At 33.4% G+C, this 16,617-nt stretch overlaps 1 protein-coding gene across 1 annotated transcript in view; it reads left to right on the top strand.

The window, feature by feature from the left end:
- Positions 1-16,617, top strand: part of ADAMTS20 (ADAM metallopeptidase with thrombospondin type 1 motif 20) — a 143,714-nt gene that overhangs the window by 77,112 nt on the left and 49,985 nt on the right. Inside the window, 7 exon segments of the mRNA XM_079139494.1 lie at positions 226-390; positions 1,085-1,204; positions 1,821-1,928; positions 2,639-2,803; positions 2,918-3,208; positions 3,935-4,096; positions 5,439-5,615. Of these exon segments, the coding sequence (XP_078995620.1) occupies positions 226-390; positions 1,085-1,204; positions 1,821-1,928; positions 2,639-2,803; positions 2,918-3,208; positions 3,935-4,096; positions 5,439-5,615 (1,188 nt within the window).

The raw sequence follows: 16,617 nt of genomic DNA, 5'->3' as shown, positions 1-16,617 counted from the left end.
GTAACCTGGAATATATACTTATTCTAAGGTTTTTGTATCTTTGTTTCTAGGACCAGTGGACATTTCAGTGAAACTTGGGCCACAGTAGTTAGGGGTGGTAGTTTTGCCAGTGAATATCTCTAACAGATTGCGGTTATAATGCACTTAGGAATGCTCTTACAGCTGTATTTTAATATGCAAATTGATCATTGCATCATTTTTTAACATCCTGTTGACTTCTTGCAGTGTCTTGTTACATGTGGAAAAGGATCAAAGCAGCGGCAGGTTTGGTGCCAACTGAATGAAGATCATTTGAGTGATGGCTTCTGTAATCCAAGTACCAAACCTGAATCTCTAAGACCATGTGAGCTTCATGCATGTGCTTCTTGGCAAGTAGGACCATGGAGTTCTGTGAGTAAAATTTCGACATTACTGCTAATTTTGTTGTGGTAAATATTTCAGCTTTGCTTTTGGATTCACTTTAGTTAACCAAAGACTGTAAATCTCATGTTTTTAATCATATTCAATTAAACTATAACTATTTTCATATTCTGTGTTTACATTGGTATCTTGACTGTATTTAGAATAGGCATTGTGTAGAAGTTGTACCAACCAGGCAGCTAGAAATCTGCAAGATGAGCAGTGATCAGACTAGATGAGTGTGGATAGTGTATTATCCTGTGAAGATTGCCAGAGTTGCTAGAAACCTTTTTGCCTCTTCCTTCTTTATCTCTTTGAAATTTACTTAGTGTATTAAGTGAGATACACCAGGTAGAATTTGAAAGAATTTTGTTTCTATAAGTATTGACTCTGCCTTCAAAATATCAGGCCTTTACTAATATTTTTACATGATAATTTTTAAAAGTATATTAATAATATACATTTCATTAACTTCAGTATTTAATACTGTCTACATAGTATATTTAAATAAGTAGGCATGTTGATTGAATTTATTAATTTTAGGTCTTTTGAATCTGGTATAAAGGACTTACATAAAAGAGCTACTGAAAGTATATTATTAACTATATATTTATTAAGAAAATTGAAGTTTATGTAATTTTTGAAAAGCAGCGTGTCTTTATATCTTTTTATCTTTATCTTTCAGTGCACAGCTACCTGCGGACTTGGGTATCAGATACGTGCTGTTAAATGTGTCAGCGAGCTCTTTAGTGCAGTATTAGATGACAGAGAATGTCAAGGGGCCAGTCGCCCAGGTGATAGGCAGGTAAAGGAAACCTCTTCATGGATTATAAACAAAAATATCTTATTATTTAACAAGAGGATCACTAATGTGTTCAAACTATTTTTATATGTACTTTTCCCACTTAAACCTCTATGCCTTAAAAATGTGTGCATGAGAGAATTTATCTTTCTTGGTTTTGCTTGTCTTATAGCTTTATTATGAAATAGTTTATCTTTTGTCTACCATTGGATCATTTATTTGACTTGTGTATTCCCATTCTTTGAACTGCGCATGTGTGACAATACCTATTATTATGAATATTATGAACTCTTAAAGTATGTTGTGCTTTTTTAATGTGGAGTTCTGAATTCCTTCAGTGTTTCAGCCTAGTGGTATTTTTGAAGGACTTTGCTCTTTCCCTTTTCGACTACCAGATGGGATGATCCAAACATTGATATTCAGTCTTACTATCCAGTGCTAGCACTTGATAGTACTTTGAACTTTTGAAAGTAAAATTCTTTACACCATCACTTTGTAATTTGGTGTGCAACCATTCTTGAATTAGATATGTGACAGAGGCAATGAAGTATCAGATTTAATTAAAATGTGGTTGATTAATTAAATGATGTTCTTTGAGATCTGTTTTTCTTTTGAATAGGACTGTATAGTTACTCCCTGCCCAATCATCCCCGATATTGGTGCTACTTCCTTACCAGCTGTTCCCATGGGAAAGGCAGCACAGTGGAGACATGGTTCTTGGACCCCAGTAAGTGAATTTATTGAAGAGATACAGTATTTCTTATGGAGGCCTTTAGATATCAGCAGAAGGTTTGGGACAGATTTGCGTAAGTTTATGTATGTATTCATTCTCAAGTATTTTGATGGTATGGGCCAAGTATAGGGTTTAGAATTAGGTTACTTAGTGACTAAATTATGCTCTGCCTTTCCAGAGCCTGTGTTTCTGTGCAGGAAATTTGAACCTTCTGTAGATTTTCTAATCTACAAAATGAGGATAATGATGCTTATGTCATAGGTTGTTATAAGAAGCAGATGTGATATCAGGCATTTATCAACTTTTACTTAAACTATGGACATTTTCATTTTGCTTTTCTGAACTAAAAGCTTTAATGTATTTAGAATAATTTGCTTTAATCTTAAATTTTCATTAAGTTTAAGATTATTTTAATGATATGTTAAGATTCTCTTACACAGTATCTTTAATTTTGTCATATAATGAAGCATTATTTCAAAACATTATATTCATTCAAATTTTTGTGCCTGTTTGTGAAATTTATGATCTAAACTGGGATATTTACTGCCCCATCTGTATTTGACTGAGAAATGTTGCCAGGTGATGTTATTTCTAATTTATGTTTTCTCAGAAAACTTGATGTTTTATAAATATGAGTAACATCTATGGTTAAGGGAAGTGGGAGAGGTACTATCTAACAGTTCAACGTTATTTTATTTTTTAAGTGCTCTGTGTCTTGTGGAAGAGGTAATCAAGCCCGCTATGTAAGCTGTCGTGATGCTCATGATGGAATAGCAGATGAATCATACTGTGCACACTTACCCAGACCTGCTGAAATATCTGTTTGCTTTAGTCCTTGTGGAGAATGGCAAGCAGGAAATTGGTCACCTGTAAGTATCCTTTTGAGAAAATAGGAAGTGAAATGTTTAAATATAATATATGGTATTTTATATAATATCAATGTAGTATATTACATTGTAAATATTGGCTAAATTTCTGGTCAGTGTTCAGCATCCTGTGGCCACGGAAAAACAACTCGACAAGTTTTATGCATCAACCACCAGCAGCCAATTGATGAGAATTACTGTGACCCTGAAGTCCGCCCTTTGATAGAACGAGAATGTAACCTGGCCGCCTGCCCACCCACGTACAGCCACTTTCCTAGTGCCTCTGAGCAGCCAAGCCAGTTCCCAGGCAGGCATTTTCCATTAACTCACAAACCCGAAGATAATCAAAATCAGGGGGTCCATCTGTCAATCAGAGGAAACCAATGGAGAACAGGACCATGGGGATCAGTAAGCTGTTCTTTATTGAGTTATATTAATTCTATAATTTCGTTATATTTCAGTCCTTTCAGATCTGTATATAATGATATCAAATGCTTTTAATGCTAAATTTATCTGAAGATCAATAGTTTAAATCTTAAGTGGATTAAGCATTTTTGATGCAGACTACAACTCCCCAGAGTTCTTACTGAATTACAGAATAATGTGATATTTGATTACAAAGGAATGCACTTAAAAATAATCTGATTAGGGGCCATTGTAATAAAAACAAGAGAAAACCCTTTAAGAATAAGACTACAAATGTTTATTAAAAAAATTAGTGTGATAGAAATGGAATAAAGTAGGGTAAAATCATAATAAACTACCAAAGCACAATTGAAGTTCATATTTTATATGATATTAAAGATACAAATTAAAGAAAAACACCAAATTAAGTGACTTAACATTGTGTTTTGTTTTTTATTTCTTCCCAGTTAATCTTAAAACTTTAATGCCTTTTTACTTAACATTTAGGATGAGGGTGAAAGATTATTTTCTAACGCAGGCTTGAAAGACCTACCCTTCATCAACAAATTTTAATGATGCCCTCTGTAAAACTTAAGTATTTTTGTCAGCTTTTCATGATTCAAAGTTTGCTTAGGGTTGAGTCCAGGAGTGATTTTTTTTTTTTTTCACCATGTAAATTCACACTGTGGAATCTGCAGTTGGTGTGTGTTTCTGTTTTATCCTGGCCAGTGTTCTAGCAGCTGTGCTGGAGGTCTGCAGCGCAGGGTTGTGGTCTGCCAGGATGAGAATGGACAGAGTGCCAGTTACTGTGATGCAACCTCAAAACCCCCGGAGTCAAAGCACTGTGATTCGGGGCCTTGTCCACGCTGGAACTATGGAAGCTGGGGAGAAGTAAGTCGTAATATTTCCTAAATTCATGGAGACGTTTGCGTCTCTGAAGACCTAAAGTAAAGTGCTTTTATGCCATTGGATTAATCTTACTTCACTATCCTGTATCCTGTACTGGTTGGATAATTCACTGTTTATGGAAATAGGTTTTTTTTTTTTTTTTTCCTTAGCTGAGAGATCAAAACCTTGTTCTTTTTTAATAGGTATTCTCTCATGGTATAAGTCACTCACTCATGATAGAAAGCATGTGTTCCAGATTATGAATAGAACCTGCTCTGCTATCCAGAATGTCTGTAAATTACTAGTATCTTTTTCTAAAATTTGTACATTATTATTCAAGTTTCTTAGAAAATTGGATTGATAAAAACACAGAAAGCAAGGTCAATATGGAGACCATATTTTATTCCTATTGTTTAGTCATTTGTTTGATGAATCTTCTCCTTTAAGCTAGATAGTTGTCAATTATTAAGCCCTTTCATCTGCTCTGGCACTCTTAGGCACTGGAAATGTAAAGATAATTTCTAAAATGGTCACTTTGAATATTAATCCCACCAATATTTTGGATGGGAAAGAATAAGAAGCAATGATGTGTGTTAGTTTTTGATTAATTAAATAAATCAGTTAATTTAATTAATCAAATGTTTTTGCTTAATTATTTTTATTACAAAATTTTCTTCATAGGAAAGTCATTGGAAATTATTGTTTACAGGCATATTTTTGGTCAGGTCTAATAAATATCAAGTAAATTTTAATATACACTTTACTGTTTTTCAAAATTCAAGTAATTTTATTATTTCTGAGTGTACGTATGTTCATTTTCAAAATTCAAATCATGGGAGAAATATAAACAAATAAGAGCGCTTATCATTTTGGTATATTTCCTGCTAGATTTTTGTTCTGTATAGGTTACAGAAACAGATTTATATTATACATGCTGCTTTGCTATCTATGGTTTTCATATAAAATGTATTGAATATCTATTTATGTTTATAAAATTTGACCTATCTTATTAGCTCTCATGGCTTCATAATAATTCATTGATTAAAATCCATACATTATATAATTGATACTCTTAGGAAAGTCAATTTTGTTTCTGGCTTAACAAATAGTATTGTTATAGACTTAATGCCTTACTGAAATATTTTCCTATTAAGTCTCAAAAATTGTCAGTTTTTATAATGACCATGGAATTAAAACTTTTTTTTTATTCAGGGAGAAATGTTGACAATTAGAAATAATAAACTTTAAGCTCTAGCATTACTAATTATATTTAAACAATGAATAAAATAATATGATAGTCTTTTGAAAGTCACATAGGTTTGATATTTCCTCTTCTTATTTTCAGTGTACACAAACATGTGGAGGAGGAATAAAATCAAGATTTGTAATATGTCAGTTTCCCAATGGCCAACTGTCACAAGAGCACAACTGTGAAATCCTAAACAAACCGCCAAGTGTGATACAATGTCATATGCATGCTTGCCCTGATGACGTATCATGGCATCGGGGACCATGGAAATCGGTACGATAGTATTCTCAGTCTTATCTTTTTGTTTTATTTTACTGTGTTTCTTTCACTTTAATTTCCTTTCTTTATAAATCATGAAATCTGCACACTATTTCTTCTGATATTTTTTTTTTTTAAACAGACCATTGGCCTTCTTGGCTTGTATTATTAAATTTGATAGTTGGAAGAAGGATTGATTCAATTTCAAGTACTGTAATATTTAATAGTTTTATAAGTATTTATTTTTATATGTGAATTTTGAACCATAGCACTATTCCTATGGAAATATTTTTCATTACATCTTTTGTTTGCCCTCACTATTTACATTTGTATATAATGTTAACACTTTGCTTGTAACAATGGCAAATCAAGGCTGTGTCTTGTTTGAGCATATAACTGTATGTGGCTTTTGTCTGTCAATGTCCAATAACTGATCCAAAACCCAGTAACATTCTTTTAAAACTTGTTTTTATCATTGTTAAACTTATTATTTTGTTTGGAAATGTGAAAATTTATATTAAAGAAAGGAGAGAAATTTACTTACATAAAATAAATTAATTGTTTACAGTTTGTTACATCACAGAAAAGTATGATTTATATAATAATTTATATGAATATTAATTTTTCTCCACTGTGTGGAGTTACTGTGGTTTAAGAATATTTTAATTTTATGTGTTGTTAATTTTTATATCCACAGACCAAACTCATAAATATTGTTCATGAATGGTTTATTTCCTCTAGTGTTTTTCAAATATCCAAACTTTGAAGACTACTTAATATATAAGTATATTGAATTAGTTTTTCGGTCACTTCTGATCTTTTAAATCATGGATGACGAAGTACATTCTTTCAAATGAAAAATTGATTTGAGTCTATAATCTATAACTATTTATAAAGTTAAACCATTCTTTATTTAGAAAATAATCATAACTCCAATTTTATAACTAACCCTTTTTTTGTAAGTTTTTATTGGTTCTTTTTAGTTATACATAACATTAAGATTTATTTTGACATAATTATAAAAGCATAGAATACAATTTGCTCTAAGTCAGTCTCCAATACTTCCCTGCTCCCTCTCTCCCACTCTTCCCTTATTCTAGTAATCTTTCTGCTATTTACTTATAACATTTGTTTTAATCATTGCCTGTGAATATACATAATGGTGAGATTCATTGTGGTATATTCATATATGTACTTAGGAACTTGAGGTCAGATTCATTCCACAGCTCTTCTCTTATCCAGTCTCTCCTCCTTTCCCCTCATTGCCCTTCCTTTACTTCACTGATTTTACTTCTAGTTTGATGGAATACCCCTTCCCTGCCTATCCTCCTACCCCCTTATTTTGTATTAGCTTCTGCATATCAGAGAAAACATTCAACCTTTGACTTTCTGAGTTCACCTTATTTCACTTAGCATGATAGTCTCCAGTTCCATCTATTTACCAGCAAATGCCATAATTTTATTCTTCTTAATGACTAAATAATATTCCATTATGTATATATACCACATTTTCTTTATCCATTCATCTCTTGAAATGCACCTATGTTGGTTCCACAGTCTGGGTAGTGTGAATTGTGCTGCTATAAACATCGATGTGGCTGCATCACTGTACTATGCTGATTTTATATCTTTTATACCAAGCAGTGAGATAGCTGGGTTGTATGGTGGTTCCATTACTGTTTTTTTTTTAAGGAATCTTCATACTCTTTTCCAGAGTGGTTGCACTAATTTGCAGTCCCACCAACAGTGTATGAGTGTACCTTTTTCTCCATGTTCTCACCAATACATTAATTCTTGATAATTACGATTCTGACTGTATGAGATGAAATCTCAGTGTGATTTTGATTTGCATTTCCCTAATTGCTAGACATGTTGAACATTTTTCACATATTTGTAGTCCATTTGTATTCTTTTGAGAAGTGTCTTTTTAGTTCTTCTGCCCATTTATTAATTGGATTGTTTTCTTTGGCATTAAGTTTTTTGAGTTCTTCGTATATTCTGAATGTTAATTCCCTATCTGGTGAGGAGGTGGCAGATCTTCTCCCATTCTATAGGTTCTCTCTTCATAGATTAATTTTTTCCTTTGCTGTGCAGAAGCTTTTTAATTTGATGCCATCTTGCTTGTTGATTTTGGTTTATTCTCCCAGATATGTTTTTAGCACCTTTGTCTAGTATCAGATAACTATATCTATGTGGGTTTGTCTCTGTGTCTTCTATTCTATACTATTGATCTTCATGTCTGTTTTGGTGACAGTATCATGCTATTTTAGTTACTATCACTCTGCATTATACTTTGAGGGTCTGGTATTGTGATGCCTCCAACATTCACTCTTCTTGCTCAGGATTCTTTTGGCTATTCTGGGTCTCTTACTTTTCCAAATGAATTTTAGAACTGCATTTTCTAGTTCTGTAAAGAGTGCCATTGTTATCTTAATGGGGATTGCATTGAACCTGTACAAGGCTTTTAGAATATGACCATTTTGACAATATTAATTCTGCCTATTCAAGAATATGGAAGGTCTTTCTATCTTCTAAGGTCTTTAATTTCTTCAATATTCTATACTTTTCATTGTGGAGGTTCTTCCCTTTCTTGGTCAGATTAATTCCCAAGTATTTTTGAAGGGTATTGTGCATGAGCTAGTTTTTCTATTTTCTTTTTCATCAGATTCATTATTGGAGTATAGGAAAATGATTGATTTATGTATGGTGATTTTGTATCCTGTTACATTACTTCTAGAAGTCTTATGCTGTACTCTTTTGGGACTTCTTAATATCAGCAAACAGATCATTTGACCCCTTTTTCTATTTGTATCCCTTTAATTTTCTTTAATTCGCCTGATTGTTCTGGCTAGAGTTTCAAGGACTATATTGAATAAGAGTGGTAAAAGTATGCATTCTTGTCTTGATCTTGTTTTTAGAGGAAAAGCTTTCAGTTTATTTTATTTTTTTTTCCCCATTCAGTATGATGTTAGCCTTGGGTTTGTCATATATAGCCTTTACAAAGTTAAATTTCTCCTGCTATTCATTCATCATTCAATAGTGTATTATTTAAATCCTAGGTGTTAGAGTGGTTTCTGTTTTTTTATCTTGTTTTCTAATTCATTTCATTATGACCTGATAGGCTGCATGGAATTAACTCTGTTTTTTTAATATCTCCTAATATTTGCTTTTTTTGCATATTAGACATTTGCATATTCTGCATAGTAGACATTTGCATTATAATGTATCTTGGATAAGATCTTCTTTGAGTCTGTGAATTTGGAGTTGAATTTCTATCTCATTTCTAAGACTTAGAAAATTTTCAAGTATTATTTCATTGAAAGGATGATACATTCCTTTAGTTTATAGTTTGGAGTCTTCATCTACCACAGTGATTCTTAAATTTAGACTCTTGATGTTATCCCAGGTTTCTTTCTTTTTTTTTTTTTTAACGATTATTCCTTTTTTTAATTAGTGTTTAGTTGTCAATGGACCTTTATTTTATTTATTTATATGTGGTGCTGAGAATCTAACCGAATGCCTCATACATGCTAGGCAAGTGCTCTACCACTGAGCCATGACTCCAACCCCAGTATTGGTCTCTTAATATCTTTTTTTAAGGTTAACATTGTTTTCAAGATTATGTATTTTGTCTTCAAGGTCTGAAAATCTGTCTTCAGAGTTGGTGATGCTTTCCATTTAATTTGATTTATTGAGTCATTTCCAGGATTTCCATTTTTTTTTTCAGAATCTCTATTGAAATTATCTTTCGCTTTCATATTCTGTATTTCCTAATTTCACTCCTGATGTCTTCTTTTAGCCGTTGAACAGTTTAACCATGAACTTTCTAAATTCTCTCTCTGACATTTCCTCCAGTGTGGTATTAATGGAGTCAGTTGTTGCAGTGTTTTGGCCTGTTTGGGGGGTTTGCTCCCTTGCATTTTCACATTGCTTGTATGTCTACCCATCTATTGAGATGGTTATTGCTTCTTTTTATAGGCAAGGAACTGTTTTGTGAGCTTTTTTCATTAAGAGCCCTGGGCTAGGCGAATATCTGAGTATTGATACTTTAACTTGTGTGGCTTTTGTTGTTTCCAGTATCAGCACGCTTTGAGAGAAGCCACTGAATCCTATTTATTACAATCACTTCAGAGCAAAGCTGCATACTTTTCAATCTTATGAAAAGTGAAAATCTTGTTGATATTGTTCTTTACAATTTCTCTAATCCAGTTATAAACTTATAAAGTTCTGAAATAGGTAAAAAAATTAGTTATTAAATATTATAAAATTGCTACCATCAGATGGGTACTGAAAGGGAAAAGAGAGAAAAGTGGGCAAAGAGAGAAAAAGAAAGAAGAAAGAAAAGATAGAAAAGAATAATACACACCAAGGTAAAAGAAAAAAGGATCAGAGATATCCACAGCAGTAGCTGATAATGTAAGAGAGAGAAGAAGGGGTAAGGTATAAACCAGAGCTGCAAAAGCAGAGTGATTCCCAATAATGCTTTAAACCATTGGAGGAGATACATTCTGATGGACTGAGAGCACAGTGTTAGCTATTAGGGTAACAACTGTCAAATCAAGATAAAAATTGATGTATATGATCAAAGTTGATGTTAGAGTTATTTGTAGTAAACCAGGTCAAGTTGAAGAAAATTCTTATTGAGTCTTGGTTTGGATTTCATTTGAATTTGGGACAGTGAGATGTCCATCATTGTTTGGCTTTGGATCCCTCCAGAGGTGCTGGGGCACAGGAGCCCCTCCCTAATAGAGGTGCTACGGATCTCCCACCAGCCAGTCTAGTTTGTTGGTTCAGGGGCCTGAGACTGAGTGCTCAGAGGGTGCAGCAATTGTGTCTGCTGGTTGTATCTATTATGTGCAGTTCAGGATCAAAGGCCCTGGGTTGTCGCTGTGATTGCCTTGGGTCCCATTTTCTCATTCCCCTCTACAGGATTCTTTTCAAAATGGCCTAACCTCCTGGTGACTGTCTATAAGCACAGGTCTTGTGGTTGTGATTTTCTGTGATTTGTAGTGCAGAAGCATTCCCTATGGCTGGTGCAGCTCACTGGAATATTGTCCTTACGAATGAGTAAAGAGACTCTGCTGATGTACCTGGGTTCTAGTTTCCACCACCCCATGCTGTGAATTATGGGTGCTGCATCCCTTTGTTGACTGTGACTGAGATAGTGTTCAGTCCATGTCCAAACACTCGCCAGCTGTGGCCATGGTTGAGACAGGGTACCATCACTCTCTACTGCCTTGGACCCAGGCAACTTTCCACCTTGATTGACCTCCTGCTGGCTATGTTTGCAATCCAGGTACCCTCCCTTGAAGCTACCTGGGACACAGGCAACTTCTTTCCATGACCTTCTTTTGGCTACTACCAAGATCTGGGGATCATCCCTCTATGCCACTGGAGATCCAGGCAGCTTCCTGCTGGGATGTGCCCCATGCAGACTGTGGCTGCAGTCTGGGGATCAGTCCCTTTAGGTTCACCAGGACTGAGATCAGTTCCACCACGATGTGCTTTCCATCAGTGTCAGTAGTGGCTGTGATGTTGACAGCTTTCCTTTCCTCTTGGGATAAAAACTGCCTTCTCCCTGGGATCTGAGCTCTCACTTCAGATTGCCATGAATTGCAGGTGACTGCTCTGTCTCAGCTTGGGCTCCTGTGGAACCTGTGCAGAGCACTGGGTTAAGCTAGCACTTCTGAAGTGGGGTTGCTCCACCCTGCTCCCCTTGTTCCAGGTGAAGGGGGTGTTGCAGTGACTTTTGGCTAGTCGAGATTCGATTAGGAATTCTTTCTTGTGGATTCATAGGAGATCCCACTGCAGGGGTGCTCCCTCTGGTTTAATTTGCTGTTATCGGGAGGTGAGGAGATGCAGTAATGATTGAATGCTGAACTTCCTTGGCTTTCTTTTCAGAATTTGATTTTATTTTATTTTTTTTTTTTTTGATTTTAAACTGCTTAATTTGATTCAAGGACACCACTGCTCCTGTCATGTTTTATTTTAGTCTGCTTTTCTTTCTGGTTAGTTAGGAGGGTGAGCCTATCTGCTATTTCTCTCCCTCTTTTCCCTTCCTCTCTCTGTTGCCCCGCCCTCCTCCCTGCACTCTACTCTAGGTTCAGGGTTAGGGAACTCTGTCCTTCTTTTTTATTCCAGTACCCAAGCTTCAAGTCTCTCCAGGTATCAGACTATGTAAAAGTAGATCTGAGAGCATTTATTCTGGTCTCAGGCCAGCCGTTCCTTCACTGCCTTCTTTCTGTGTTTTAAGAGATCAGTATTTGCTGCCTAGTTCCATTCCACCATCCTCTCTGACTAGACCCAACCCTTGGTGTGTGCACTTGTTTTGCCCAAGACAAATTTTAACAGTGAGATGTAGGTAAAGTTCTAGTACAGGCTGAAATTCATCTTTATAGTCCAAGTGTGACTCACATTATAAAATAATAGAACATTTGAACTTTATAGGAAGATTTTAAAGTGAAATTGTTACTTCAGAGCACCACCCCTTTGTGAGAACTAACAAAAAACTTTTTGCCATAGAAATCATTCACGCAGTTATTTAATAAATGTTGACTCACCATCTGCTGTGTCTTAGGCACTATGCTCCAGAGTTAATTAAAACGTACTTCTTATCGCTGTAGAATTTGTGATCCATTCAGGGGGATTAGAAATACTATAGAAACTCATCCTTAAAAGGTAATTTTTTTTTATTAACTATCTTAGGTTGAAAATTCAGTTTCTCCTTATTACAGCTTTTAGGTCTTAAGAATTTTGCCCCAATTAAAAAAGCAGCATCCTTTTCACTGATTAGAGATTGAGTAGTAATGGCATTGGTTTCTCAGCACGAAGGTTTTATTTTCCTTACTGATTCATGACTTTAATTCACAAAGCACTAAACATTTACTTGTTACTCCTGCTTTGTGGTAGATATTGAAATATTGAAAATAAAGTGTTTTTGAGTCAGATTATCTATATCAGGGGCCGACAGACTATGGCCCCTGGTCTAAATCTCACCCCTTTCCACCTAGTTTTATGAATACGTTTTATGGGAACACAGTCATGCTCATTGCTCTTGTTATTACCTCAGGCTGCTTTTGCACTCCTGCAGTAGAGCTGATTAGCTGCGATAGACTGTATCATCCACAAAGCCTGAAACGTTTACTATTTGGCCCTTTCTGACCCTGTTCTATTTAGTGAACATATAATACATTTTAAGTTTAACATAAAAATGTATATATAGACCATCAAAATTACAGTTATTCCTTTTGAATCAATTTTAGGTAGGTATTTTCAATCCTTCATTTGATAGTTTAAAACATCTTTAGGTTTACCAACCTTTTCTACATATCCATTTTGATTTCTGCATAATTTGTATGTATTGCGTTGGAATTCCAACATATTTCTGTTGTGCTATTTTTGTACGTAAATGATGTCATAAGTGAAAAGCCTGAGTGTTCATTCAAATCTTGTGCATAGACGTCTTTTTCAATCTTATAAAAACAAATGATAAAGAGAACATCTAACAAAAAAATGACAAAATAGTAAGGCAGAAGTACAGAATTCTTCATTGTTTATTACATGTCTATCCCAAAAGGAGTTCTTTGAATAATTCAGTCTTTGCACTAGGAAAGAACTTTGATATCTTTTTTTCTTGATAAACTGAAAATGAAGTTTTTACTATTGCAATAAGTGTTTATATTAGAATTTTTACAAACTTATTTATTTACTTTTTTATATGTATAAAGTACCCATATATCATTAGAGTGCCTGGATTTCTTTTATTTTCTGAAGAATATTTATTTGTTAAATTAGCCTTTTATATTAAAAGGGCTTAGGGGATCTGAAGTTTTGTTATCAAAACTAGATCTAATTGTTTGCCTTTTTCAATGTTATTACTTATTAGTCAAACTTCAGAATACCTCTTGTCAACATATCAGATTAATAAGTTTTTCATGGATAACTTTAATTTCAACTTATTCTGATCATTAAGTAGAAAATTAAGAGAGTATTTATATGTGTGTATGAACAAATAACATGAAATCTCTTCAAAAAAATATAAAGTGCAAAATCATTTAAAATACTATTAAGAAGAAAGTTGTAAGAATACATCTAACTTTTGTCCATGTTGTGGGAAATCTTGTGCTGTAATAACAAAAAGAATAAATAAATCTTAACCTATGCCTGTTAATTGAATGACTGCATTTTTGTAATTAGTCAATGTGACATTATTGTATTTTAACTCTTGTTTATTAATGATGTGTTGTGGCTTTGTGCTTTGCATAATTCATATGTATGCTCATTTGTACTCCTTGGATCAATACCTGAAATGTTTTAAGTCACTGAACAGATTGTGTGTTGTAATGGATGCCTCCTTTATGGTATTTTCCTTAAATAACAAACTGCTAATTTCTCTTATTAAATATTTAATTGTTGAATAGTGTATGTTTTCATAATTTTACTTAGTATATGTATAAGCTACTGCTATTTTTAGATGATATTTCTGTTAGACACTAACATTGGAATTTTAAAGCATAAGATTTATTGTTTAAATATAAATTTTTAAATTCTACAAATATTTATTTTTTATATATTATGAATAATGAATAAAAATTAGTGATATAAACAATTTTATTTAGTGAATTTAAAACATATGTACTTATGAGCAAGGTAATCTTTAAAAGATGAGTAAGCTTTACTTTTCTCTTTTTCATATTTAGTAAGGAATGTTGCACATAATGAAATTGAACTATTCTAGCAAATTCTCCTTAAGCCAATTTATATTTATATATTTTTTCCACTTAGCTTCATTAAGATCTAATTCATTTTCTTAGGATGTTTTTACTCCCTATGTAGGAGGAAATCATATTTGACAAACAAATATGTGTGTCCCCGTGAGTTCTAGGACTGATGATTATCTAACAAAGTAAAGAAAATACTTTTTTTTCTTTAAAGGTCATTTTTTCTTACCAAAAAATCTGGGAAAGTTGTTTTTAAAAAATGAGTAATAGCTATTTGAACCTCTTAATTCCTCAAAATGTTTCTTTTTTTAAAAAAGAATGTCTGTATCATTATATAGAAAAAATAGATACTAAACTTCTAATACAATGCAATGGAATGCCACAAACAAAAGCTTTTTCAGAAATGAGGTGTACTAGGGCTGGACCCCGGCAAGGTGGTGATAATAGTATACACCTAATAAGTCAGAAGTTGCTAATGTGCCAGTTGTGTGTAGCAAAAGAACACTGTGGGGCTAAGCAGTGGAATCGGGCTGCTTCCTCCACTGTAGCTCCCACTGCAGGAGAAATTTTCAAGAAGCTTGGCCAGCCACAGCTCCGGGAGCAAGGTAATGTGTGGGGAGTTGGTTTCAAAAAATCATCCATTCTTTATTTCGACTTTGTAAAGTGAAGTGTTGAGTAAAACCATTCATAGTAATTAATTATTTTCTTAAATTTGGAAATACACACAAGCATAGTAAGTAGGTTGGAAATAAATTTTTAAATAAAATTTTTAGAAAAACGTATCATAGAAATATCTACTAAATATTGAAATAGTCTTTCCATGTATTATGTTTATTTGTCCTTCTAAAGTGCATTCATTGATCTCTCCAAAATCATGAGTATCTACTAAAATTGGGCATTATACTAATCACTAAAAATAAATTAGACTCAATCCATGTCCAAGGAGTTTGAAATTTTGCAGTGAATGTGATAAATAGATAAATGTGATAAATAAACAGAATGCAGTAACAACCATGTGATTTACAATATCGAAGACTCCTAAGTATTGGGGGCTTACTAGGTTAGAATAACCTAAAAATTAGAAATGAGTATTATAGTTGACAACAGAATAATTCTGCTAGCTGATCCTTCCAAAAAGCCTAAACCAGTGGGACACATTCCATCATAATGTGCCAAGAGATGAATCGCATCATAGTCTACCTAGAAGAATAGTTTAGGTTTAATTGCAGAATCTTCCTTCTTTGCGCATGTGGATTTTATGCTTTACCAAAAAGGAGAAGATGGAAATATTTATAGATTGTCCTTCCTGTGATGCTTTGGGGGTTAAAAAAAAAAAAGTGACACAATTGGATCCTGCAGGTTTGAATGGATGACACAGAAAAACGGAATCAGATATTTCAAGCAATGACTAGATCATAAAACAAGAGATTGTGTGTGTTTTGATGTGAAAAGTTCAAAAGTACAGTGTAAATTAACTCTAAGAAAAATCTCAACATAAATCCTAGTATGTTTTATTTTTTTCTTTATACTTCCATGTTAAAGAAAGTAAAAAAAAATGCCTGTGTGTCTCTGATAATGCTCCTAATTTCCCAGGCATAATGCTTCGGAATGTTTAAGGATCTCTGGAAGTAGATTTCAGATGATTTCAGAAGAAATCATTCTCAGTATTTTCCATCTATGTGCTATATGATGAGACTGCTTATATAAAATACATAAGAATCATTAATATTAAGACTTTATATATTCTAAATTTTTGTTATAGAGATTTTACATGTCAGTCTTCAGCAGTGTAAGAAAATCATGTCTTAGTTTCTACAGAATCATGACAATCATACATTAAAAGTGTGTGTATATTGCTTGACGTTTTCTAACTATTACTATTTGATCATATTTTTATGTATGTGTGTGTGTGTGTGTGTGTGTATATATATATATATATATATATATTTCCAGTAAAATGTTTCAAGCAAGTATTCTTATATAGTATCATATATTTATACATTGCATACATAAACTAATATGATTATGTGATTTGTAGAAGATATACAAACATAAATTTGAAAGGATCAGTGAAACTTGAAGAGAGTAAAAGATTGAGCAATGAGCAAAGAAGCCAGTTGAGGCCACTGAGTTTGCAAGTCGCAATAGGAGGGATCCATTTGATAGCGAAGACAAGATTTGTAGTATATAGTCTTACATAGAGAGGGTTATCTTCACTGAGAGAAAATGCAAATTTTAAATAATAATTACTATTATTATTACTAGTAGTATTAGTATTTTGTACAGGGGATTGAACC

The sequence above is a fragment of the Sciurus vulgaris genome (genome assembly GCF_902686455.1).
Source record: "Sciurus vulgaris genome assembly, chromosome: 5".
In the NCBI taxonomy this organism is placed as follows: Eukaryota; Metazoa; Chordata; class Mammalia; order Rodentia; family Sciuridae; genus Sciurus; species Sciurus vulgaris.
The sequence above is the reverse complement of the archived record's forward strand: the minus strand, read 5'-3'. Positions and strand labels throughout refer to the sequence as shown.